This window comes from Galeopterus variegatus, unplaced genomic scaffold (genome assembly GCF_000696425.1).
Source record: "Galeopterus variegatus unplaced genomic scaffold, G_variegatus-3.0.2 Scaffold676, whole genome shotgun sequence".
Taxonomy (NCBI): Eukaryota; Metazoa; Chordata; class Mammalia; order Dermoptera; family Cynocephalidae; genus Galeopterus; species Galeopterus variegatus.
This window is the reverse complement of record NW_007726787.1, coordinates 363,497-391,029: the sequence shown is the minus strand read 5'-3', so window position 1 is coordinate 391,029 and position 27,533 is coordinate 363,497. Positions and strand designations below refer to the sequence as shown.

At 36.7% G+C, this 27,533-nt stretch overlaps 1 protein-coding gene and 1 non-coding gene across 6 annotated transcripts in view; one reads left to right on the top strand and one right to left on the bottom strand.

Moving 5' to 3' along the window:
• AP3S1 (adaptor-related protein complex 3, sigma 1 subunit) overlaps positions 1-12,542 on the top strand; it is a 58,511-nt gene extending 45,969 nt beyond the window's left edge. The window contains exons 5-8 of one of the 5 annotated variants that reach the window (XR_550384.1): positions 2,374-2,481; positions 5,751-5,791; positions 10,517-10,564; positions 11,825-11,909. Coding sequence is in view for 4 of the 5 variants with exons in the window: in XM_008571301.1 (XP_008569523.1) it covers positions 2,374-2,481; positions 11,825-11,953 (237 nt within the window). In the remaining variant the exon portion in view is untranslated. The other 4 variants (XM_008571303.1, XM_008571305.1, XM_008571304.1 and 1 more) reach the window with 4 other exon arrangements.
• Positions 12,543-19,053: 6,511 nt separating this feature from the next.
• Positions 19,054-19,127, bottom strand: TRNAI-GAU. The gene has a single exon. It is a non-coding gene; the product is annotated as a tRNA-Ile (tRNA).
• Positions 19,128-27,533: the final 8,406 nt, after the last annotated feature.

Here is a 27,533-nt window from a genome sequence, read left to right as displayed (position 1 = left end):
ACACAATTTTTTTAAAAACTCCTTTTTAACGTTAATTTACATTCATTTTAGAAAAATCAGAAAATACAGATGAGAAAAATAAGTGAAAATCATCTTGATCCCAGAGACTACCTAATGTTAACACTTTAGAATATGTGTATTTCCATATTTTTTGTACAAATATGTACAAAAACAAATACATCTTTAAAAAAATAAAGATGGGATTATACAATATGTATTGTGTATAGCCTGTTTTTGTCATACAGCACTGTATCCCTATTTTAGAACCAGCCAAAATTAGCTGTTTCTTTTCTCTGAGCTAAGCTCTTGTTTTAGTTTTTTTCAATGCAATGAGACAAAATTTTCAGGATGCCAGGAGTCAGAAACCAGTAAGGTAGATATTTCCCATCCCTACATTCTTTGTCCAAAATCACCAGCCTTGCTTTCCAGCCCTTAAATGAAAATGAGATTATTTTCAACTTTTAAGCAGCGCTGGACCTTCCAGCAATCAGGGATCTTCTTACTGGCTCAGCTCATTTTTTCTTAGGGGCAGACTCAGAGTTTTGTGCACAACCCTCAGAATGCTCTGGGCTGCAATTGGGTAGATGAAAGGCGGAAGTTGTAGAGAATACCCTTTTGTTACCAGTCAGGATGGGCTAGTTTATGCTGTGGTAAGGAACATCAAAACGTTGGCCTTTTTTTTTTTTTTTTTTTTCCTTTTTGTCTTTTTTTCGTGTCCGGCAACGGATCGCAACCCTCAGTGTTGCACCCGCACCTCGCTCAGCCAGTGAGCGGGAACTGGTCTATATGTGGGATCTGAACCCTCGGCAGGAGCGCCATGGCCTTTCTCAACATTCTTTCTGTGTACAGTACCTATTAGCTATTTAAAGTAATTTTATTTTATCACCTGATCACTTTGTTGACCTTTAATTGAATTTTCATAGATTATGACTAAAAGTGAATTAGCTGTATCAATTCCATTCATCATTGTTATGGAAGAAATCAAGGAATTAACTGTGGGTCACTTAGACTTAGATTTGAATTGTTGGTTTACCACATACTAGTTGTGTCTTGAGTTAAGCTGGTTTATTCTCTCAGTAATAACAGGTTAATATGAGAGTTAAATTGTATACCATAAGTACAGCATCAAAATATAATTTCGATAATTGATATCTAGTAGCAGTAATGATAGTAGAAGTTAATGATATTTAGCATTAGTTTTTTTTAAAAAGTGTGGCTTCTCATTTTGTTTTGTTTTGTTTTCTGGGAAAAGTAATTTATATAAATCTTTCTTTAAAATTGTACATAAGGTGTTCATCTTTCCAAAATGAAAAATTAGCAAATAATGATGATAGGGTATTTTTAAAATTATAAATATATTTGTATGAAATCTTATAAAGGAATGAAAGTTGAATAATATATATTTAACTTTTAAAAAAGTTTTTGTTGAAAAAAGTAAATTACCTTGTAATACTTAGAAGGTACTTTGCTAAGCACTTACATGAATTATTCATTTCATTCTTATGATAACCCCATGAGGTGCCTATACTATTTCTATCTATTTTATCATAACAGACTCAGGTGAAGTAACTTCTCAAGGGCATATAACTAATAAGTTATAGAGTCAGTATGCATACTTATCTAATTTCAGAGTCTCCACTTTTAACCTTAAGCACATTATTTTTTTTTAATTATAGCAGCGTATACTAGTCTGTGAAACTTAATTGAGCTTTGAATTCTCAATTTTTGATCCAGTAAATACCTGTGAAAAAACATCTGTATTATATTTTTACTCCCCAAATGGAAGACAGTATTTTAAGTCATGATTGGATATATTTATGATAAGAAATCTGAGAATTACATATATAGTATAGAGGATTTAGAGGGTAAAAGCACTACTAAAGTACCTACAATAAAAGAAAAACTCTGTTGTTTTTTTTCAATCTAGACCTTGTTATTAGTACTACATTATGTCATTAAGTACTTGCATATAAAGTAACACCATAATAATAGTTGGCTAAGAATCTGGTATAAACAGCCCTTATAGGGATCATTTTATAAGTATTGAATTTGATATAATAATAGTGTTATTTAATGTTTATTGATCATTTACTTTGTTTGGGTACTTCTGTGGATTACCTCATTCAGTCCTTTCAATGGTCTTATGAAGGAGGTACTATTATTATCTGTTTTACAGTCCCTTAAGCCAAGGTTTAAAGAGGTTGTATAACTGCCTGGGCTTCACAGTAGTGAAGTTGGATTATGAGCCCTCTCTCCAAATTATTTTTGCCACTCATAAAATAGACACAGCAGTATTTGAAACAAAAACTACTGAAATCATGAAACTTTTTGAAGTGAATATTCTTTATGGATTTATATTATTTTTTCCTTTAGGTTCACAATATTCTTGCAGAAATGGTTATGGGGGGAATGGTATTGGAGACCAACATGAATGAGATTGTTACACAAATTGATGCACAGAATAAACTGGAGAAATCCGAGGTAAGAATGGAAAATGCTCTAGTTAATGAAGATTCTAAGCATGTTCATGAATTATGCATGATTTGTAGCTTTCACTGTTTGTCCTTCAGTATCACTCTTTAGGTACAGACAGTGTGCTTATTTAGTTTTAAAAAATTGAATATACATATTTTAGTATGCTAAATGTTCTGTAACTACTATCCACCAAATAGCTTTGTGTATTCTCTTAGCCACAGTCATAGCTGCCTTGGCTAATAATCACAATTCCAAATTCTTATAGCTTAAAAAAGAATTATTTATTTGAACAGTGGAATCTAATATTCGCTATTTAAAACTTTAGTCAGTAATTATCAAGGAAATCCTAGAACTGATATTTTAAATATATATAAATTTAGTGTTACAAAACTGTTTCTGGAAAGGAGAGGAAATAGAATTGTTGTGAAGTCATAATTTTTTAATTTATAACAGTTGCTTAGCAAGTCTGAGTGCACATTGAAAAAAGAAGTTCAATACCTTAATTTTTAAATTTGGGATCCTTCCGAAAGGTCACTGAAAGGTTAGTTAGGTCATGTATTTTACACATTGGTATATACATTCATGGTTTTTATTGCATTCTGTAAGGGAAATATCTGGTTTGTTATACTTGGCTTACTCTGTGCCATTAGGTTCAACCTTTAATGGGTTGAATGAGGACCATCCAGCACTTTAGCATCATATAAAGCACTACTTTAGAATTTTAGTTAATCTTTCCTCAAGAACTAGGCTGAATGTCAGCAGCCGGTGCTGTAGCTGAGCCACTCAAATTCACATTATTCTGGTGATTTCTTATCACGGTAGCAGAGGTTTAGAAAGATGAATATGTCTTGTTATCTCATTCAGTGCTATACTTGTTTGAAGATACTCTTACATTTGGTGTTTATAGTGATAGCCCAGATTAGAAAAACAAATTTTATTTATAATGATTAGTACAAGTTCAGCTGTTTGGTTGATTTAAAGTAAATATTACTATAAAAGTGGCAAGGTATTAAAAATACACTAGCATTAACTTACAACAGGTGAGTTCTGAAAATTTTATATTGTTGGCATTTTAAAGGATCAGTTTAACGTAATTCTATGCTCATTTGAATTGAAGGAAACACAGGATGATGGATGAATCTGAAATTTGAGGGTTAGAAACAGTTGAAGTTTTCTGTAAAAACTTTTTCCGATGTTCTATTTTAAATTAAAAATAGTCCTGCATTTCTTCTTATCTCAATTTGCCATCCCTATTTGTTTCCCAAAGGAGTGGCTTGTAATGGTGATGAAGAGCTTAAACTTATGACTCTTTTAAGTAACTGTATATATTTTGTATGTTCTGTAGCCAGTTTTTAATATATTGGTACTTGAAAGGGGGAAACATAACTAGGTTAATGAGAAAATTTTGTTTTATGACAATGAAAAGGACTTAGAATATTGTTTAGTGCGCCACTTGGGAACGCGGCGGCGCTCCCGCCGAGGGTTCGGATCCCACATACAGACCGGCCGCTCACTGGCTGAGCAAGGTGCGGGCACAACACTGAGGGTTGCGATCCGTTGCCGGTCACAAAAAAAGACAAAAGGGAAAAAATAAAAAAAGATTTACTGTAAACCCTAAATTGTAGTTTTTAAAGTCTTAAAATAACTTGAAATGTATGTAACTTGTTAGACATTGTTTTACAGAACTGTATGGTTATAGGTTTTAAATGCCAAGGGACAAATAGTGACACAGTCCATTAGTAATTGATCTAAAATGAATGGATGTGTGGTAATTTGTGACTTTTGTGTAATCATCTGTAAAAATATATTGACCACTTGTTTGGCACTTTCACATTCCCAGGTACTTAAGTCCTTTCCATTGGTGGTGCCCTTTGTTCTTCTCTTGCTCCTTAGAATGCTATGTATATAATATTGAGGAAAGTCATGAAAGACCTATAATTATTGCATAATGGATATTTACTTTTTGATTGTCCAGTGAAACTTTGTTAATGAAGACAGTTTTTCTTACCTATAAAGAGCACTAAAATGCAGAATTTACATTTTCTGTGGAAGTGATTATAGAAAAAATCCTCTCACAGAAACAGTGCTATTTAAAATAGTTTAGAATACTGGTGAATACTTCTGTTATTCATCCACTGATCATCTTGTAACATGTGTAATCAGTTTTATCTGCTACCAAATTAGTTTTTCTTTTTGTCCTTTATAAGAAAATATGTTTTAAACCTGATTGGGGATATACCACAAAATTATATGTTTATCAACTGTTTTATCAATTGTTGTCTTAAAATATATGTGACATCTGCTAATATTTTAGTTATGAAATAGGATTTTGAGTCAAAGTAAGGCTATGTAGTCCTGATCATATTATAAGAAATCATGTTGAAAACTATATTGACTTTATGTAATTTTCAGCAATTTTTGTAAATTTTAAGTAAATTTAAATATATTTTCATATTTCAGACACACTGAAATGTCAAAAGGTTTATATGCGTTCCGTTTCCATTTTACTTCAGCTGGTTCAATCTACCAGAGACATGATTCTGCAGAATAATTTGAAATTACTTGCAAGCAGAATGCAAACTTTTATTAATATGACTCTTACTAAATTTTAATTAAAATTCGTTATATAAGCAAAAAACTTACGAAGGAAGACTTAATTAGAATCCAGAATGTCATGATTGTTGAAAAGAACTGGTTATCATACTTTAAAAATTCATATAAGTAATATTTTAGGAATAACATTTATCTTTTAAAAATCAGCCTGGGCATAATTAAGATACAGCTTTTAAAATACAACATGGACTTATCAAGGTGCCTTTGTCAGAAATCAAAGATTTTGCTACAGTGGCTTAAAGGTAGTAGTACATTTCCAGTGATGGAAGAAAAGGAACCAGTTTAATTTCCAATACCTAGACAGGTAGAAGCAAAGATTTCCCAGATCTTGAAAAAATGGAGAAGCAAAGATATGCTCTGAATGTATTTTCATCTATTCTGTTTTGATGGAAAAATGATTTACTATAACATTGGGATCTTGGGAGAGAGGAGGGCTTAAGTTGGGAGGTTGGTGGGTTCCCAGGAATCTGCCTAAGAATAAAAGGACTCCCTGGGGGTGGAGGTAGTGGGGTGGGGTTGGGAGACTTGTTAGCTTATATGTATTTCATGTTACTCTTAAGACGGATAAATGGGTCTGAATTTAGTCACTACTTTTTAAGTCAGTCCTCTTTTTTTCCGAACATCCTGATCTTTCTAGCTCTTTCCATTCTTCTCTCTTACAGACCTTTATCTTTCAGTCTCCCAGACAGGACAGGTAGACAAGGTATTGCTGACTTTGAGAAAAATGTACTTTAACAAAGGGAAAGCAAAATGATGTCAAAGGCAATTAATTATTTAGGCCAGACTCAAAAATTCTTTGTGTTAATGAACCCATATAGTCCCTGTAGCCTATTTTCCATTCTAGTTTCTCCTTGTAGTTTCTTCATCTTTTATTGGACTTAGTGTATTTTACTAGTATATCATTGATGTCATGTTTGTTCTGTTTTGTCTGCCTGCATTGTAAAAGGAAAGTTTAAATTTTTGTTTTGTTTTGCTTTGTTTTGAAAACATTGTCATTTAACTGACAAATTGCATTTGTAGAAATGACAATTTACTTTGTATATAAAAAGTTTGTATAAAAAAACTTAGGGTTTATTTTGAGCATCATATAGCAGAACCAATTTTACTTTTTAACTCTCACAGATTTTTTTTTTCCCATCTCTAAATTAGGATTCCAACATAAAATTGCCTGCTGGGTTTTGGAAGCTGTGAATTTAAAAGCCAAAAGCTGAACCTTTAAAGTTTTGCATATGAAGTGGGAAGCGATGAAGGCTTAGAATAGTGATAGTTAAATAGTACTTTTTTTTTTCCCCCAAAATGGTTTTCAGTTCCAAAGTCTTAACAGAATTGCTTTTGTAGTTTTGGCCCACAGGCGTATATTAACTGTGGCTAACAGAAAGTAAGATCATAAATCTTCTAAAACTTTAATTAAATGCTCTAAAAATGGAATTAAATACATTGACCAAAACACAGTGGATCTCCGTTGTAGCAAACCTTCTGACATCCAACCATGTCATAATCAGAATTAATAAAATATTGTAAATTCTGTATATTTTTATCATGCGTACTGGCAAATTTTGGAAATATTTTTAATAGACTCTAGCATCACAAACTAATTTTCTTTTGGTAGTGTATTTCCTGTACATTTTTTCACACCATAAATTGTGTGAATTACTTTTAAAAAATTTCCATGTAGATGGTGATGAGCTCTTTGTACTAAACCATTCCAGGAAAAAATTAACATGTTTATAGGCCTCCAAATTAAAATTTCAAAATAAAAATAATTTACTGAGTTCTACAGAGGGGAAAAAAAAGTCTATAAACTTAAGTTAGATTTAGATTACCCACCTTACGAATTAGAAGAATATCACTGAGAATTTGGCATTGCTTTTTAGCCACTAAATTGTTACTGTCTGGTTATGTTTGAGAAGTAGCAACATATAGGTGGCTTTGTAATATCTTATTCTGAGATTATGGGCTATATCATGAAGCTTGGGTACCACTTTGGGTCCCTCTATCCATGTTACTTTATTTCTGGTATAAAAAATATATAGTGGTCTTATTCACTTCATTGATTGAACTCACTTCCAATTTCTATGTTCCAGTATTTAATTTATGTTAAACTGCAGTTTTCTAACAAAGAATCATTAACTACTTGGGTCCATTAACTTCTATCACTGGAACTAGTTATTATTATTATTTTTTTAAATCAGGTATCTACTTTCAAAGAATAGAGAATAAGAAAAGTGGCCATAGGATATGGAGGTTGGAAGGTTAGCTCACAAGTTGGTTCTGCCCCTCTACCTTGCCATGCACATTTATTTTGTACTTCTACAAAATTACAATGAAGACCCCTGAGGTAAAACTAGTAATAATAAATCCATGAATGTACATACAGGCAAATCCTATGTTAGAAATTAAAACCATAACTGAAGATAATCTGTATAAAATGACTAGTAATTTGGAAGGTTTTAAAATTTTTGAACATTCTAATTTTGATAAAATCGTTTATGAAATGCCATAGTTCTTGCTCACTACAGGATTGATATCAACATTTCTAATCTGTTTATGATTGTAGTATTAAAGCACTGCTTTTAAAGCAAAGAACAAGCCTATTATGACAAATCCCCAGATTAAAATTTATTTCGCTTCATATTCAGAAATTAAATATTGAAATTTTTTGTTTCACTAAAAAACGTACTTTTAAAATATACCATTATTTTGTTAATGATTTTGAGTCTGAAACCATTTAGTGCTGTGTTTACTAATGTTGGTGTTCTTTCACTTTGCTGTTAGGTCAAAATTATGAATGTGCATATAGCAACTTCCAGCAGGAAGGGTGGGTAAAAGTTTTAGTATGTATAAATTATTCCAGCTACCATCTTATTATGCTGTATTTCAAGCTTGGAAAAATATTTTAAGATGGTAGGTTGGTATTTTATGTCTTAGATGAAATAAATAACAAAAGTATTACTTTCCTTTTCCCTTCAAGAAAGTTAACTGCTTATTGCATGAGGAAAAGGGAGCTTTCAGATTCTTTGAAATATATATTAGTAATGCTGCTTTTTCACTTTTGCTTGCACATATTTTGTTTATTTTTGGGTCTGGCAATTTAAAAACAAAATAAAAAACAAATCATATCCATCCATTACTATCTTTGTGATTCAAGTGCTTGAAATTTCCAAGAGTATGTCTGTATAAGTCTTCTATCTGTTTGGCCTCATTTTGGTATACTTGCAGACTTCATTTTGTTTTCTTTCTCTTAATTCTGTTAATTTATTTAATCTCATGGGAGAGAAAACATGACCATTCTTTTATATAACGTACTTCATTCTTTCATCTAATTCATACTCTTAACTGCTTTGGATTCATATATTTGTTTTGTTAGTGGAGGTGCCGCGGTTTACCTGCCATGGTGGTGCTTGAGTATAACAGACGGAAACAAGTTATTTCTCCAGTAGAATTTAATTCTTTTATTTCTGCTTTATGCCAACTATGTAAACTTAAATTTTTAAGAACTACATTGTATTGTCAGAAGTATCCTATTTTTGCATTTTAAAATGTTTAAAACTAAGTCAGTTTACTACTAAGTCAGGTAAACTTAATTTCTGTAAATGTAATATTGAAAAAGTTAAGTGTTAGTAAAAGTTATCTCATTGCTTTGAGTATATCTTACTGAAAAAAAAATCTTAACCAAGATGAAAATTACTTTATACTGCTGTTTCAGCAAACTGATTTCCTAATGGCAAATTACGTCTCTTACATTTTATTTTAATATAAATGTTTTAAACTTCGCTTTCATGAAATTCTGAAAATGAAATTTGTTTTATAGTCATTCTGGTGTTGACTACCCAAATAACATAAAGTCTTTTTTTTTTTTTTTTTTTGAGCCCTAAGTTTATATCTAGAAACACTGACAGCTCCTCTAAGCATCTACTTACTGATCAACAGCCCTTCTTGTATTTTTCTTGTTTTGTATTCTGCAGAATCTGATTTCTTAATATGTTAGTTTAATTAAAACTTTAAGTACATATTACAGTTTTTTATTTCTTACTATTTAAATTCATGACATACTACACAAAAGTATTCAACGTGCTTGAGAAATAATTTGATTCTCCTAATTCATTTGCGTGTTTTGAATAGTTCCCATCCTTTGCATGTCTATGGCTTGCTGCTTATGTTTAGAAAAATTGTAGTTTGTTGTACTTAGAAACTTCTTTTGGTTTTACATAATAAAATCATGATATCTATATGCTAATCAAATCAATTGCTGTATTGACTTTATTCTCATTAGCAGCCAGCAGTTGACACCATCTTTGGTCACGAAGAAACAATTTTATCTAATGAAACTTAACAGGATGTATTGTTTATTCTCATTTTCTTTGCTTAAGTTTAGTTTAGCTATTCATGGTAACAGGATATTATGGAAAAGAAGGCTTCATGACATTTAATTTAATACTGAAACAGTTATGTTTACTATTTATAAATGTAAACCATAGAATCCAGTAAAATACACAGACACACACACAGTCTCTTTTACAATAAAATTCTTTAATAATCCATGGCTTTTAAAATATGTATATTCAAATATTTTATCAATACTTTTCTATATTCTAATTATTTTTATGCTTTATGGAAATTCCAAAGTAAAAATAGTGGCAAATTGTTCTTTTAATTAGAAAAATTATGAGGGCCGGCCCCGTGGCTCACTTGCAAGGGTGCTGCGCTAGTAGCACCGAGGCCGCAGGTTCCGACCCCGTATAGGGATGACCGGTGTGCTCACTGGCTGAGCATGGTGCGGACGACACCGTGCTGAGGGTTGCAATCCCCTTACTGGTCAGAAAAAAAAAAAAAAAAGAAAAATTATGAAATTCTTCTTCCTGGAAAAATGACATTAGTTCTATCATGTCTACAATTTTGTAAAGTAATTTTGTTCCTTTGGCAGACAACATACTTCCTGGTAAGAAAGTATACAAGGTGGTAAACCTCTTTGAACTGAATTCTCCTATGATCCTAAACCATTCTAAATTTTGGTAGCTAGACCTTTAACACCTGAAATGATCAAAATAAAGATCCTTTTGAATATGATACGTGCTACCCTAAATCATGTTCAGTTGAATCTTCAGCATCTTTGGGGGAATCAGGAGGGAGGTAGGGTGTAACAAAAGCTTCATTGTTTCAGGTAGGTATAAATGCAGATGTCTATCAAATATCTAGTTGTACATCAAAAACAACTAACCTCCATTAAATTATAAAAATCAAATTCTCCAGCCCTTTGCAGTCTTTACTTGGGTGTGGAGTTTTTCATCCATATCACCCTTCTCATTGCCTGTGTGGACCATATTTATTATTAATACTATTTACTAATTTTTCTATTATTTTCCAATTCTGAATTGATAATCCATGGCTTTTATTTCATTGCTTAACAATGTTTGTATCCTTTATTCAGCAAATAGTTTACACTGGCCTATTTTGTATCAGTCAAGATTTTTCTCAGGTAACAGCTTTATTATTATTATTATTTTAATTAACAAAAGAGGTAGGATTACATAAGAGAAAAAACTAAAGTTACAAAAAGTGACTTTAAAACTAGTGTTTCTAATTTCACGAACATTGTCTTTTATATATGTATCTAAGCAAAATGGAAGACTTGTTTTGTTACTTGTCTACTTTTGTGTAAGATGATGCCATTGAACTCAGATGTGTTTATTGGTTTTGCTGTATTATATAGCCTAAATAAAAATTAATGAAAACTAATTGGTAATTTTTAAACCTTAAATATGACGGCTGTTGGTGTAGCTGTTTGAGAAAAATGACATATGTGCATTTTTCTTTTATTTTTAAGCATACTTTCTTTTGAAATTAATTCACAAATTATAAATTTTCCTGCTAAGAGGAAAACCAAATATTATGCACTTAGTACTACTTACTGAAAATTTTAGAATTTATTTATATATACTACTTTTTGCATTTATGCTATTCTTTCTCTAAATTTATACACTGTGAACTGAACATATGTTGTTGAGTTACTTTATATGACAAAATACTTTTAATCGTTGTATATTTACTAATGCATCAAAGGGTTGTAATGATCCTCTTCTTGCAGTTTTATCTTTAGGCAGAACTATTCTCTTTGGATCAAGGCTTCATTTAAAAGCCTTTTTTTAAAATTTGTTTTTAATATTCTAGAACTTTCTTAGAAAAATTTAGAAGCGCTCCCACAATTTTAAAAACTAATTTTGTTTTGAAATGTTTTAAGGGTTTAGCCCTGAATAAAGAAACTAAACAAGCATGATCTATTACTTTCAGTTTTTATTTCACAGCGCATATTGATAAATTCCAGTTTAAAAGAAAAAAAACTATCATGATTGTTGCAAGAGATGTTTAAAGGAAATTAAATGTAAACTATGCTTTGTGCTTATATCATCTGTCAGTTAAATCAAAATATAGGTGAAGATCTAGCTTTTGTCGTGTGAATATTGTGTGTAATATCTAGGTGTAGTACATATTAATTTGTATTTAAATCTTTACATTGTTGTTATTGCATGTGTTCACTGTATTTTTTAATGTGTCAACTGTTTTCTCTTTATAGATTAGTATTTAAAAAGTAACCATCTCATACCAATTCAAACTACCATCTGGTCTCTAAGCTTATTATATGAAAATCTTTTATCATTGTCTTCCATTATAAGTGTTTTATTATGAGCTACTCCTGAGTTGCACATTTTCTTTTTCTTTTATTTGCTTCTGTATACAGGCTGGCTTAGCGGGAGCTCCAGCCCGTGCTGTATCAGCTGTAAAGAATATGAATCTTCCTGAGATCCCAAGAAATATTAACATTGGTGACATCAGTATAAAAGTGCCAAACCTGCCCTCTTTTAAATAAAATATTTAAAAGACCACTCCCAGGTAAAATCCAGGGGGAAAAGTCATCTAAGTTTACTATACAGTTGTTTACCAAAAATAGAGGAGGAGAGTGTTAACTTTTGCTCTTGGATTTAAGTCAAGGTACTGTATAGAAGCTGTGTAAAATCAGTATGAAAGTTCAATGTGGCTTTTCTTGCTCAGTGATTTTAAAGAAATTGAATAGTTCCAGTGTGATTCTTGTTTTTCTTTTCTAAACTGCATTCCTGTGCCACTGAAGGCATGCCTCTGTGTATTGGCTAATACAGTATTTTGAAAAGTGTTTGAGATATTTCTTTAATTATGTACAACCCAAAATGTTGTTGTTTTGTATGGATCACAAGTGTAGCATTCCTTAATTCTTTCTGCTATTTGTCACATTTGTTATTTAAAGAACCAAGTATGTATTGCATGAAAACATTGTGACATTTTTCTCTTAGTTTAAATAAACTCCAAGGTAACTGGATTTCTGAAGCACCTTTCTGTTTGCCTGATATCTCCTTTAGCAATAATTTTTTTTTACGACCTTCTGACTCAACGAAGTAAATAAAAGTATATTTTATCACTGTTAAGCAGCTGTTAATGTTCATTTCTTTAACTTTTACTCATGTTTTTAATATTCAGAAACTCAGTAAGTTATTCTGAAGCTCAGTTATTTCACAAATCAAGTGCAGTGTATCTCATAGCATATTGTGTAGGATGAGATCTGGAGTAGGAGATGACAATCTTTTTCTAAAATATGTATTCAGAAGCCTTGCATCTTGTCTCTTCTTGCCAGATGATGAAAAATAATTTCAGCTAATATTTAGTTAATTTTGAATACAAAAATGTTTGGGGCTCCACTTGACTATTTCATCCCAAAGTCAAAGCTAAACTGATGTTTTAAGTCCTCATTCACATATTCTGATTTCTCATAATCAGCCCACATTTTTTTATTCGGTCTTATCTTGTGAACCATGAGTGGGATTCCTTTTTCAGTTAGACCACGGTTTTCCTTACAGTTCTAGTTCTCTTTCCCCAAATGTTCTCTTTGAAACACTTCCTTAGATTTGTAGTGTGTATGAATTTTAACTCCCAGAACTCTGGGATGTAAGAAAAGTCACTTTATTTTTTGTAATAAAATTAATCTGATTCTGAGCCCCCATATTGTTGAGGTAACAGGAAGTTCAGTTTGTGATTATGAGGATTTTCATCAGCTTTTACTGTATAAAAGTTCTAGAGGAATATTATGCAAAGTAGAACATTCAGGGAGGTCCCTGGTCTTCAGTCATTCATTTCACAAATATTTATTAACTGCTTTTTGTGCCAGGTAAACAAGTTCCTGTCCTCACGGAGCTGTATAAAAAAACACAGAGTGCCTGGCAATATTCCACTCCCTCCCTGCCCACCTTTTACCTTATCCCTTTGTGTTTGGCAAAAAAAAAATATGGGAAGGTTAAGAGTTGGTTTGATAAGGACGTACCAAAATTAGGGAAACCTCTGAGCCAGACCATACTTTAACCTCAAGAAACAGTCAAAAGTGTTTTATCTCCCATTATATTCTATCAGATATAATGCCCCCAAACCAACAATTCTTCCTACTTTCTTTCTCTCCTTTCTCCCTCCCCTCTTCTCTCTTTCCTCTCTCTTCCCCCCCTTTCATCCTTCTTTACTTCAGTAAATACCGAGCATCACCTATGTGCCAGGCATTGTTCTACATCCTGGGATAGAGCAGGGAACAAAACAGTTTCCATTAGAGCATAAATTCAAATGTGAGGAACCGAACAATAAATGTATAATATGTCAGGGAATGATACATGACATGGAGAAAAATAAAGCTGGGTAAAAGGGATAGGGAGTAGCAGGGTAGGTGGTGAGTTGGTCTGTTGCTGTGATATATAGAATGGACAGAAGGCATCTCTGATGAAGTAACATTTGAGCAAACCCTGAAGGAGGTAAGGGGGGGTGTCATGGGAATTTGTGGGGCAAGAGTAATCCAGGAAGAGGAAGTAACACATGGCAGGGCCATGCTTGGGCTGTTTGAGAAACAGCAAGGAGTCAGCAGCAGAATGGGCAACAGGGAGAGAGCATTATTCAGTGTCCCTGTTGTCAGTCTCTTATAATGTTTACTCACGTGTGGTATACAGGAAGGGATACTAAATCACTTTTTTTAACCTTTTGATATTTTAGAATGTAACAGGGCAGAAACTTCCAGTTAAACATAGATTATTGAACACAGTCATTCACATTTGTGCTCTTTCAAACCATATTAAAGTGACAGTAAAGATTTTTTTTAAATGACATAGACCAAATGGACAAAAAGAATCAGAGTGGTGAAAACAACTACAAAATTTTGGAGGCTAGAAAGCTTGTGAATGAATAGTATGTGGCTGAGCAGTCCCTTCCTGAGAAAGATGAAATTTAATGCACAATGGAGTAATTATGGAACGATGTGGATTTGCACTGCAGAACCCAAAAAGACTTAAGAAAGTGAAGGTACCACTGCCTCATATAAGTGCACTAATTCCATTTAGTGGTGGAACCCTCATGACCAAATTACCTTTTAAAGCCTCCACCTCTTAATACCATTGCATTGGGAATTAGGTTTCAACATATGAATTTTGGGGGCATTCCCATTCAGACCATAGCACCAAGGTACATCATAGTGATTCTAAAATATTTTAAAATCTGTGGAGAAGGAAGGATAAAAAGTCACATACAAAGGATCAGGAGTCAACATTTAAAGTCAAAAGACAAGGAGAAATGACTTCCAAATTCAGAGAAGAAATAATTTTCAACCCAGAATTCTATGCCAGCCAAATTTTCAGTCATGTATGAAGTTTTAATAAATAAGTTTTCATACATGAAAGTCTCAAAAAGATGAATTTCTCATGCCCACTTTCTCAGAAAGGTACTGAAGAATGTGCACCACCAAAATAAGGGAATGCATTATAAAAGAAAGACATGGGATCTAGTCATCAATAGGTACACATGGGAGAAAGGTGAGGGAAATACAGAACCAGATGAATCTCAGAAACATAGCTTTGCAGCAGGCCTAATGGACAATTAGACTAGACAAGAAAACGGAGGGTGCAAGAAAAGATATCTCTAAGAGAAAGCACACATTGTAGTGCATTTGGGAAATAATATGTGGGTTAAATGATTTAACTTGAGTATTTTGTAAATCTATTGATATAATTCCAGTGTTAATGGAAATAGTTTTTACCTGAAAATAACTTTGATGTTTAATATAATAAAATTGAGGTGAGGGGAGACTCTTCAAATATCCATATTTTAAGATAGGTATGCTTATGGAATGTCAGGGTAAATGAACTAGATACTGTAGCTTTCAGAAGTTTACTCCACAGTTTATTTAGCATATGTAGAATGTCCAAGAAGGAGTAGCTTTATCTTGCCAAAGTATATAGCAAGGTTTGAAAAATTTTTTATGGGCCTGGAAACTAATTGGTATAGTTTGAAAAGTAGGGTTGATATTTCTGACATACCAAGAGCTCACAAATTAGTAAGAAAAAAATGATCCAATAATGTGCAAAAGATAGAAATAGGCAAGTCATAGAAAACTAAATCTCAGTGGCTAATAGATATGTGGAGATGCTTAACCTCTCTAGTAGGCAGGGAATCAAGTTAAAAGAATAATTAAATTTTATTTTTGTCCATCATGTGGGCAAAAATTAGAAATGACAACATCTAGTGCTGGAGAAGATGTGGGGAAATGAGAAGTCATGTATTAATAGTGGGAATGTAATTTACTATAACATTATTTTAAGACAAATATGCCAAGTTTTGTTAAAATTTTTTAAAAATGAAAAATACACATATTGTACATACTCCAGGACCCCGTTTGGAGACTCTGTATTGATATAACATTCCTTGGTATCTTTCCACACAAGGAGATTTATTACCTCAGTTGTTTGTAAAGCAAAAAAATAATGAACTGGAAATGTATTAATTGCCCACCAGTAACAAAATGGTTGAATAAATTGTAGTAACTACCACAGAAGTTGTGTATTAGCAAAAGACTGGAATGACCCAAATGTCTATCAGGAGACTGGTTGAAAAGCTGGGTTGCATCCACATTATAGAATCCTATGGAACTACCAAAGAATGAGATATATCTCTGTGTATTGCCATGAAGTGCCCCCTAGAATATACTGTTATGTGAAAAAACAAAGGTGGGAAAATGTATATATGCTATGCATATTAGGGTTCTCCAGAAAATAGAACCAATAGGATATATATATACAGTTGAGCCTTTAACAACATGGTTTGAACTACACGGGTCCACTTAGACGTGGATTTTTTTCAACCAACCACAGATTGAAAATACAGTATTTGTGGGATGTGGATCACATATATATGTGGGGGGAGGGGTGTTGGAGCCAATCCCCCTCGTATACCAAGGGATGACTGAAAATGTGTACATATATATTCTCTCCAGGTTCACAGAACTTGGCGTATTCTTTTAAAAACATTACAGGAAGTTACATTCCCACTATCAATTTAAAAAATTAGTACAAGGAATTGGGTCACCCGATTAAGGAGGATGACATGTCCCAAGATCTGCAGGGTGAGTCAGCAAGCTGAAGACCTAGGATCACAGACAGTGTAGTTTCAGTCCATAGGTCGGCAGACCCAAGAAGAGCCAGTGTTTCAATATGTGTCCAAAGGCAGGAAAAGCCAATGTCCCAGTTCGAAGGCAGTGAGGCATGAGGAATTCTCTTACTTGGGAGGAAGATCTATTCAGGCCTTCAACTGATGGGATGAGGCCTATTCACATTGGGGAGGAAAATCTGCTTTACTCCGTCTACTGATTTGAATGTTAATCTCATCCCAAAACATCCTCAACAGAGACACCCAGAATAATGTTTGAGCAAGTATCTGGGCACATTATGGTCTAGTCAAGTTGACACAAAATTAATCATCACAGGATGCTATCAGTTATCTGAGAAAAATGAAGAATGAGTGTGTGGGGATTGTTTATATTTTTTAAATGGAAGGATAAATAATTACCTTTCAGTACTATTTTTCCATAAATGTTTTTTTTTTTTTTTGTCTTTTTCCATGTCCGGCAACGGATCCCAACCCTCAGTGTTGCCCCCGTACTGGACCGGGGACCGGCAACCGGCAACGGGATTGCAACCCTCGGTGTTGCTCCCGCACCTCGCTCAGCCAGTGAGCGGGAACCGGTCTGTATGTGGGATCCGAACCCTCGGGCGGGAGCGCCGCCGCGCTTCCCAAGCGGCGCACTTATCCAGTGCGCCACCGGGCCGGCCCTCCATAAATGTTTTGAAGTACCCTTGTATATCTATGGTGCAAAGGAGGAAATAGGGCAGCACTACTTAGTTTAGCAGCAAGCTAGACTTCTCTGAAATCACCTTATTTTGGAGCCATTTAAAAATTTTTCTTAATTAGTAAACGAAATTAAATTTGGAAAAACTAACCCATAAAAATTGAAAGCAAAGCAGTTGATTTGAAGTAAGCAATGAGTTGGTTAATCACTCAGAGGGGAACTATTTTACATGACTTTAAAACTCTTGACTCTACACCACTAAAGCCAAAAGACCTGCATCCCCCTATCCCCAAATTAAATTGTTTTTACTGATCACAGTGTTGGTGGTATTTTTTGTTCTGAGGCTATGTGTGTGGATTGCAAGGTGAAGCAGAGGAGAAAGTATGTCGGTGGCTAGTGGATGGTCTGGGGCACATCCCTCAGGACTGAGGCACTCAGTTCCTCAGCTGCTGGCAGTGAACACTCAGCTGAGTTGCTCTCTGAGAACTGCCACCACCTGGAGAGAGCTGCTTCACATGAAGTCATAGCTCCTCTCCAAAGACATCCTGCACTTAAGTTATAAAAGCCCAGCCCCCTTAGCTAAGGCAGGAAAGCTCTGAAAGGTCATCCCAGCTCCAGTGCTACCCATGGGACCAGCGGAGGCCTTCCTCGTGACTGCATTACAATTTAACTCCTCCTCCTGCCTTATCCGACTTCCTTAAGACCCTTACAGACTTTGATCCCAATAGCATACCACAGTAAGTGTGCACACAAATCTCCATCTCAGTCTGTTTTTCAGGGAAGCCTATCAAAGCAGTTATTTCCAAGAATGGTCTGAGAAAATAGGTTCTAAAATGAGATTTTGCAGCTGGATCACCACTGGCAGGCTAGCATAGGGGGCACTATTGGAGGCAGGTGGAGCATGGATCACCACTTGCATGCTATAGCAATGTAATTGTTGAAACTTCCACTGGTGGTGAGCTGGGATGGGATACTGGGAATGCCCTGGTCTGGACAATGTCTCAGGCATTTGAGAAGTCCAAGGGAGGTAGTGATTATAAAGTGCGTGGAATTGTATGGCTGTTGTTCCAGGCAGTCAATGCATTAGAGAAATGCTAAGGGCGATTAATGCCCAATTAGGGCTATGTGTGAAGGCTGGAGGCCCTCCTTGGCAGCACATAAGGACTCTCATCTCCTGCAGCTGGAGGACAGAAAAAGCTGAGGATAAGGCCCCGGACGTGACTCCAGCTGCAGAACCTTGCCAAAACAAATCTGGAAGAGCTGAGAGAGTATATGTGGGCCTGGATCCTGAAGATTCTGGGTCACGGGAGAAGAAACATAAAGTTGGATGAGAGTTTATTTATACACATATGTAAGCACTCTCCAATAATAAGATTTAACACTCTGGGAAGATAGTGCTAACACACGGCTAGGGGAGTTTGGAAGCTTAGTTAGTAAGATGGATGTGGTACATGGGAAAGAATGGGGCCAGAGGGCACACATAGGCTGCACAAGGCCTGGCCCTATTCATTGCATTCTCCCCTGTTGGCCAGTGCCTCTCTCTCAGCTCATGGGTAGGACAATGGTGAGGAGAAATCGTTCCAGTGGGCAGAGGTTTGGCTTGTGCACATGGGCATTCACTTGGTTTGAAAATAAAAGTGGCCCAAGGTGAGAATATGTATGGAAGATAGGCAGTTGCAATGGCTTGGCTGGTTGGTCAAAGGGATTGGAAGATCAGGAACAGGGTTTGGAGAAGAGGCATGTGGATGGACCTAGGGGAACGAGCATGAAAATATAATTTTTTGTTTGGTGGCTGGCTGGTACAGGGATTGAACCTGGGACCTCGGTGTTATCAGCACCATGCTCTAACCAATTGAGCTAACTGGCCAGCCCGAAGTTTTTTATTTTTTTTTTTTTTTTTTTTTTTTATATTTGAATATTTTCGAATGATATGTTACCTATAAGAAAGCATCTATCACAGAAAAGGCACTATAGAAACAGGATGATTCAGTGAAGTGTCAGTCTGCTTCTGTTCTTGGCCATTGTGGTATTGGCACAATGGGAACTTGAATGGAGTAGCTATGGTAACAGGGGTGGAGGCTACACATGGGCCTTACTGCATGAGCTTCTACTCACTAAGGCTAATCTCGCTACCGCTTCTGTCAAATATCCCATCTACTAGTAATAGAGACCAAGGCTCAGTGCCTGATACAGCATCTTCTCTTGAGGAAACCAAGCAGCCACTTGGTGGCAAGTAACTTTGGACCCCTTCCATCTTGGAAAGAGGAGCAAATTAATCCTTATGAATTGATACATATTCTGGGTATGAGCTTGCTTTTACTGGCTGCATGACCTCAGCCAACATCACTATCCAAGGAATTACGAAGGGTTTGATTGACCTGCATAGGATCCTTCATAACATTCCACAGCAAAGGAAGTGCCTCAGTGAATACAGATCCATGAGATCGACTGACTGGTCTTGCCACATACCACCAAAGCCAGAAGCTGTTAGAGCAATGGAATGACCTTTTGAAGGCACGCCTGAGCACCAGCTTGGAGATGATACCCTGCAAAGATGGGACAGCATTCTCCAGGATGTAACATATACCCTGACTCAACAAACTACATGGTTCTGTGTGCCAATAGGTAGACTACATAGGGGTCAGTCACCAAGGGGTAGAAGAAGGAGCGGTCCCACTTAACACTACTCCAAATGACCCCCTTGGGGAATTTGTGCTTCCAGCCCTCAGAACTCTAGGATTTGGGGGTATGGAAGTCTTGGTTTCCAGAAAGGAAATGCTTCCTTCCTCCAGAGGCACAAGAGTCACATTAGCCTTTAATCTATGGCAGTCCTCTAGTCGTTTTAGGCTCCTCATATCAAGAGACCCATTGGTAAAGAAAGGAGGCCCATCCACCATTCCTCCCAGCTCATTGAAGTTTGACCAAAAAAATGTCTTTCAGAGCACCATAAATAATAGCTATCATGGCTTTTCCAGTGGAAATCACAGCCATTTTGGAGATAGATTTCATTAGGACCCTGCTGCTTGGGTTCCTGTCACTGACTTAGCAGATCACTCAGTGAGACTCCAAAACCAGACGTTAAATATATCTTGTGTGTGTGTGTGTGTAGGGGGAGGGGGACAGAGATCAAACTGAAGAGTAACTGATTATTGCAGGTGAGGAAGAGGTAAGGATACCTATTAGGCTACTACTAGTGCGAGGTCACAGGATTTGGGGAATATAATTTCTAAAATGCTCCATAAGAATTGGTAGGATTGGGAAAAGGAAAAAAGGAAACTCACTGACCTCTCCCATTTCAACCATCCACACCTGAACCATTTCCTTCACTTTGAGTCCATTATAAAATAAACCTTTAGCAGTGCTTGGAAGAATCCCATGCACTGCATGTCCCAGGATGACTAATTGCATGGCTTCTAAGGTCAAAATGCCTGGCTTGGATTTCTAGCTTGGACCCCATTAAACCAAATAGTCCCTCTCAGCCTCAGTTTTCTCATCTATAAATGGGAGTGCCCGTGGTGCATACATCATAGAATTACTGTGATGATTACGTGAACTAACCCATGTAAAGTGCTTTGTACAGTGCCAAACACAAGGTCAGCAGTTGATGAAATGGTGGCTTGCAGGGTCGTTTTTGTTTTTGTTTTTGTTTTTGTTTTTTAATTTATGTGTCTTTGCTTCAGGGGGAAGTCCATACAAATTCAGAAGGAGTCTGACTAGTTAGTAAAGAATGTTTTTCACTTTCAAGGGCTTGTTCTGCTTAGAACATGCCCTTCCGAAACCTTCTCTTTCTTAACTAATCAAGCTTCTGAACTTTGGTTGCTAAGACCTTCCTCACCACACTCCAACCTCCCCTAGGGTTGGGGAGGGGCTGCATATTGCAACACAGAAGTTAAGATCAGAGTATTTTCCACTGTAAAGCTACCTTAGTTCCAGGAGGCAGGAATTCTGAGAATTCTGATTATTATGTTTAAAACCCTCTTTGTAGTGTTTCTTCCACTTCCTGGGAATTACTTTAATAGGTGCTTTTATATTATTATGAAACTAGAAGAGGCACTACTAGTACCTAAACCTCAAAACTGTTTATTCTGGAATTATAAACAATACATGTGAGATTTTTTTTCCTGAAGACACCCTCTCTCCCCAAACATAGAGGCTAAAATAGATTATTTTCATATCCCTTCCTTCGACACTAACCATCATCACTCTGTCCCCAATGTGTACCACTGCCCACCCCTACCCCAAGGAGCTGTGTGAATGTAGCCTGGGCCTCCTTTAGAAAGTTGTCCCATGTTGGCTTTAATTAAATGTCATTTCCTAAACATGTGGTATATTTTATACCAATTATTTGTAGAAACAATAGAAGCTCGTTACTAACTGTTCTTTTCACTCTTAAGCCACTTTCTAGAGCCCTATAATGGAACATATAGAATTAGAGACACTGGTAAAATTATTTTTAGGGTGAAAAGAGGTCCTAAACAGCTTTATAATGTGAAAGTCATTATGTTTTCAGTTTTCAATGGACCAATGATACCTGTGTCCTTTTCAAATGATCTTCAAATGTACTTCAAATCTGATCGCAGTAAAATCTAATAACCTAAAGGAGAATATTCTTAGATGACAGAGATCAGCTACTCTGCAGTTTTGGAAGTTTGAAACAATCCACAGATGTAGTGTAAATTATTGACAGTGGCAACCAGGAACAGGCCCTTGTGTGCCAAGAAGATCTCTTGCACATATACCCCAATTGCTTTCAGATTCATTCATAAACTACTCTTTTAAATGCAGCCATCCCTTATCACAAGCCTAATTCACTAAATCTCATGATATTTTATACTGGATAGGAGAGGCATAATTTTAGAGCACAGGGCACAGGAAGGGAGGACATGCCTGGCGAGGGGTTTCAAAAGAGACTGAACTACACTCAACACAGCTGACTGAGAGAAGATACAGCTAGATCAGAATTTCTCAACCTTGGCTCTATTGACAGTTTGGGCTGGATAATTCACCAGTGTCCTGGGGGGCTGTCCTGTGCATTGTGGGCTGATGAGTAGCAGCAGCCCTGGCCTCTAGCAGCTAGATGCCCAGCCTCCCAGTTGTTACAGCAAAAATGTTTCTCAGAGCTTTCCAATGTCTGCTGAGCTGCAAAATTACCCCTAGTTGAGAACCACTGAAATAGAGAATTCAGGGTTCTAGAGAGACACTTGGCCTAGTCTGCACTTTGTTAGGACCCTGATGGCAGTGACACCAACTATGAGCTACTAAATTTGTCACATACTGTCAAGGGGCTGACATTTAGAGCCCATCTCAGTTGGATCTCAGTCTACCCATCTTATGGCATGGTGTCTTCCCTGAATGCCAGTATTTTTTAAGATACTCATTTGGGGATCGTATTAGTCCGTTTTGTGTTGCTGTATCAGTACCTGCAACTGGGTAATTTATGAAGAGAAGAGGTTTATTTGGCTCATGATTCTGGGAAAGCTGCATCTGGTACGGGCCTCAGGCTGCTTCTACGCATGGCCAAAAACAGCAGGCAGCTGGCAGGTACAAGCAGATCACATGGCAAGTGGAAGTGAGAAAGAGAGAGAGAGAGAGAGAGAGAGCGAGAGAGAGAGCACATTAATCCATTCATGAGGGATCCACCCCCATGACTCAAACTGCTCCCAGCACTGCCACATTGGGAATCAGATTTCCACGAGTTTTGGAAGGACAATAACATCCAAACTCTATCAGGGATTATGAGATCAGTTTAGTGGGTTCCAACCAGCATTTTTTAAAAAATGAAATAATGGGATAGAAAAAAATAATACAAAAATATCAGTATACTTCATGGAATAAATATTGATTTGCAAAATTTTTTATTCTGTGTGTGTGTGTTTGTGTGTGCACCACTGTATGCTTGCTAATATCAGATATTGATGTGAAATGTATTTCTTACCAAGAGTTGCATCAGAAAAGATTGAGAATCCTGTTCTATTTTAACATATCCACTGGACATACAATTCTCTCTTAATGCCTAATGTATTAGTGTTCTATTGCTGTAACAAATTATCACAAACATAGAGGCTTGAAGCAACACGAGTTTATTCTCTTGCAGGTCAGAAATCCAAAATCAGTTTCATTGCATTAACATCAACATGTGTGAAGGGATGGTTCCTTCTGGAGACTCCGAGGGGAAAATCTTCCTTGTCTTCTCTGGCTACTAGAGCTGCATTTCTTACAATTCCTGGCTCACAGCCCCTTCCACCATCTTCAAAGCCAGCAGGGTAGCATCTTCAAATCTCTCTGCTTCTCTTCTTTTCATATTGCCTTCTTTCTCTCTGATCTTCTGCCTCCCTCTTACAGGGACCCTTGTGATTACATAAGCCCACCTAGATGATGGTGACACTCCACTGATTAAGGGCAGCTCCAATACCACAAACAGCTATTTCACCTCTCTAGGTCTTACTTCCCTCATTTGTAAAGGTAGGAGTTTAATGTGGAAACTGGCAAGTAGGAAGCCTCCACTAGGAAAAACTAGGCAAGTCATGGGGTAGGGGGACCAGAGCAGATAATCTAGGATAATCTCCCTAACTTAATCCTTAAGGATCCTTAATTGCATCTGAACGTAAAATAACATTTACAGGTTCCAAGAATTGAAACATGGACATCTCGGGTGGCCAATATTCAGTCTACCACACATGATCTTCACTTTGCTTGTCCCTCCGATACGAGATGCCCAGTCCTCTCCCCTATGCCTACTCAGATCCATGCCTCCATTAAGGATTTCATCTTGCATCCCAGGATTGGAGCTGTAAAGTGGGAAAGGACTGTGTTTCTCATCTGTAAGGTGAGACGTTTAGCCTAAATCAATGCTGTTAAAGATTTTTTTCTGAAGTTCTGGAAAATTTTGTTCACAGGCAATTTTACTTGATGTGACAATAGGTAAGTAAGATGAAAGTTGAACTGCTCTGGTTCCCCCTACCCCATAACTTGCCTAGTTTTTCCTAGTGGAGCCTTCCTACCTTCCAGTTTCCACATTAAACTCCTACCTTTACAAATGAGGGAAGTAAGACCTAGAGAGGTGAAATAGCTGTTTGTGGTATTAGAGCTGCCCTTGGTCAGTGGAGTGTCACCATCATCAGGTTGCACATGCTTTGTGGGCCTCAATTTTGTTAGCCACAAAATGAACATTGAGGGAAAACTTCATTAAAAAAATGGGATTTTGGAAGGCCTACGTGAGAAGCATTTAAATTGGTAGAAAGGAATTGGGCATTGTGGTAGGCAGAATTTTTAAGATATCCGCAAAGATCCCTGCTTCCTGGTATACAAACCCTAAATAATCCCCTCCCATTGATGCAGGCAGGACGTGAGGATATGCTGGGATTTCATTTCTGTGATGAGGTTATGTTATGTGGCAAAGATGAGTGATTTAGCAGATGTAACCAAGGTTCCTAGTCAGTTGTCTGTGAATTAACCAAAAGGGATATTATCCTGGGTGGATATGGCCTAATCAGGTAATCCCTTTAAAAGAGGGTGTATTAGTCCATTTCTGTTGCTAATAGCAAAATATTTGAAACTACGTGATTTATAAAGAAAATGAATTTTATCCCTTACAGTTTCAGAAGCTAGAAAGTCCAAAGTCCAGGGTACACAACTGGTAAGACTTTCTTCGGTGGGGACCTCAGTGATAGCAGGATATACCACATTGCAAAAATGGTGGAGCAGAGAGAATAAGAGAGAGCAAGAGAGCAACTTCCTCATTCACTGTCCTTTTAAAGCCCTCCAAACCATGCCCATGACCACCATTTTTAATCCATACACTATAGCATGGCCCTACAATCTAATCACCTCTTCAAGGCACCACCTTTCAATTACCGTAATAGGATTTCCCACCCTCAGCAGTTACAGTGGGGATTAAGCTTCCAATATAAGAAACTTGGGGACACAATTCAAGCTTCAGTGAGTTTTGGGGGGACATAATTCAATCCACCACAGAGGGTCCAGGCATTCACTGAAGGGACAGATTTGAAGCAAGAGAGACACACTTCAGCTAGCTTTGAAGAAGCAAACTGCCATGTGGAGCAGGCCATGTGGCAGGAAACTGCAGCCGTGAGAGAGCTGAGGAGTTGCGAAAGACCCTCCGCCAACATCCAACAAGAAAATGGGGATCTCAGCCCTACAACTACAAGGAAACGAATTCTATCAGTGACAAGTGAGCTTAGAAGAGGATCATGAGGCTCAGATGAGATTATAGCCCTGCCCACATGTTCTCAACCACGTGATACCCTGAAAACTGAATTCTCATGGAAACTGTGAGGTTGTACATGGGTATTGTTTTAAGCCTCCAAGTTTTTGATAACCTGTTACACAGCAATAAAAAAACTAATGAACTAATAAAGGCATACAAGAGAATCACCACAGCAGAATCCTAATTATGCTAATGTAGTACATGGATATTAATATTAAAATTAAGTGATTTTATGCAATGACATAATTGAAATAAGCCAGACCCATTATGCCCAAAGGAATGGAAATCATCATGTTGAAGGCATACCTGCACTCCCATGTTTATTGCAGCTCTATTCACAATAGCCGAGATATGGAACCAACCTAAGTGTCCATTGATAGACAACTGGGTAAAGAAAATGTCATATATAAACACAATGTGATACTACTCAGCCATAAGAAGAATGAAATTCTGCCATTTGCAGCAACATGGATGAACTTGGAGAAAATTCTGTTAAGTGAAATAAGCCAGGCACAGAAAGAGAAATATCACATGTCCTCACTCATAAGTGGGAGCAGGCAGGCAGGCAGGCAGGCAGGAAGGGCAAACAATAATACATTGAACTTTCATAAGGAGAGAACTGTGGTTATTTGTGCGGGGGATGGAGAAGGGGGAAGGGGGTTCGGGAGAAATTGATTAATGGACACAAAGAATGAGTACGTTTTGTAACGACGAATATGCCAACTGTCCTGATTTGTTCATTACACATTGTGCAAATACCGATAGTCAACTCTGTATGCCACACATATGTGTAAGGAATTATGTTTCAATTAAAAAAAAAAGAAGAATCCAGACTCAAAAGGCTGCATACTGTATGATTCCATTTATGCAACATTCCGGGAAGATAAAACCATAGGGATGAAGAACAGAACAGTGGTTACCAAAGGTTGGAGATAGGGGAAGGAATTGACTACAAAGGGCAACAGGAGGGAATTTAGGGTAAATGAACTGTTCTGCATTATGATTGTAGTGGATATACATCTCTGCATTTGTTAAAGTCCATAGAACTGTACTCATATGTCACACAGAGTGATTTTTACCTTATACAAATTTAAATATAAATTTTAAATTAAGTAATTTTTAAAAGAATTACACATTGTTTACTTGGAGTCTGGGAGTTCTGGAGAAGGTGGTTTCCTTGTGCTCTGCACACTTCTGTCACTTTCATGGAGTCAGACTCCAGGCAGGAAAACACTAACCACACTAGATGTTTCAAGAAGATGGTATGTAATACAGGAAACTGATTACACAGGTAGAGGAGGACTGACAGAGCAAAAAGGAACACCAGAGTCACTCAGAAATAATAATTGCAGGAAAGAAAGCTAGGAGCCGAGAGGTGGGGCCCTGAGGTGTTGATGCTTAGACTCAGGAGGATGTGCTGACCAGCTGCTTGGGCACCTCTAAGGGAGAATGGCCCTCTCTGAGAGAACCAAAAGAAGCAAGTTGGTGCCAACAGTTGGAACCAGCTGTCACCCAACTACCTGGGTGACTTGGACAAGAACAGGAAAAAGCAAGAAGGAAATTCCTTCTCCCACCCTCCAGTCTCTTTGTATTGATAGAAGTTGGCAGGGAGCCAGCTAATAAAGGGTTCTTTGAAATGTAGTTTGCAGAGTCCTAGCTCCAGTGTTACAGAGCAGGATGTAGAACAGAGGATTTGGAGCTGAGATAAAATGGGTATTAAAAAAAAAACAAAAAACGCTTTATTCATAATCTCATACAGGCAGATTAGAAACATGACAGCTGGCCTGTGACTAGTGTCGAAGCTGCAGATGGAGACCAGGAACACTAATATGGCATGCAAGATCAGACCGACTGTGTTCCACCAATGGCCAGGGAGTCACTGGCATCATATGCAGGTATCCAGTGTCATCCTTGAGATGAGCAAGATGATCATTGATTATGAGATGTTTTGGCCCAAGCAGGTAAATAAATGGGGAAAACTGCTTTAGTCATTCCTGAGAGCTCAGTCACCAAAGTCATGACTGGTTGTTCCTTTAAGGAGGGATG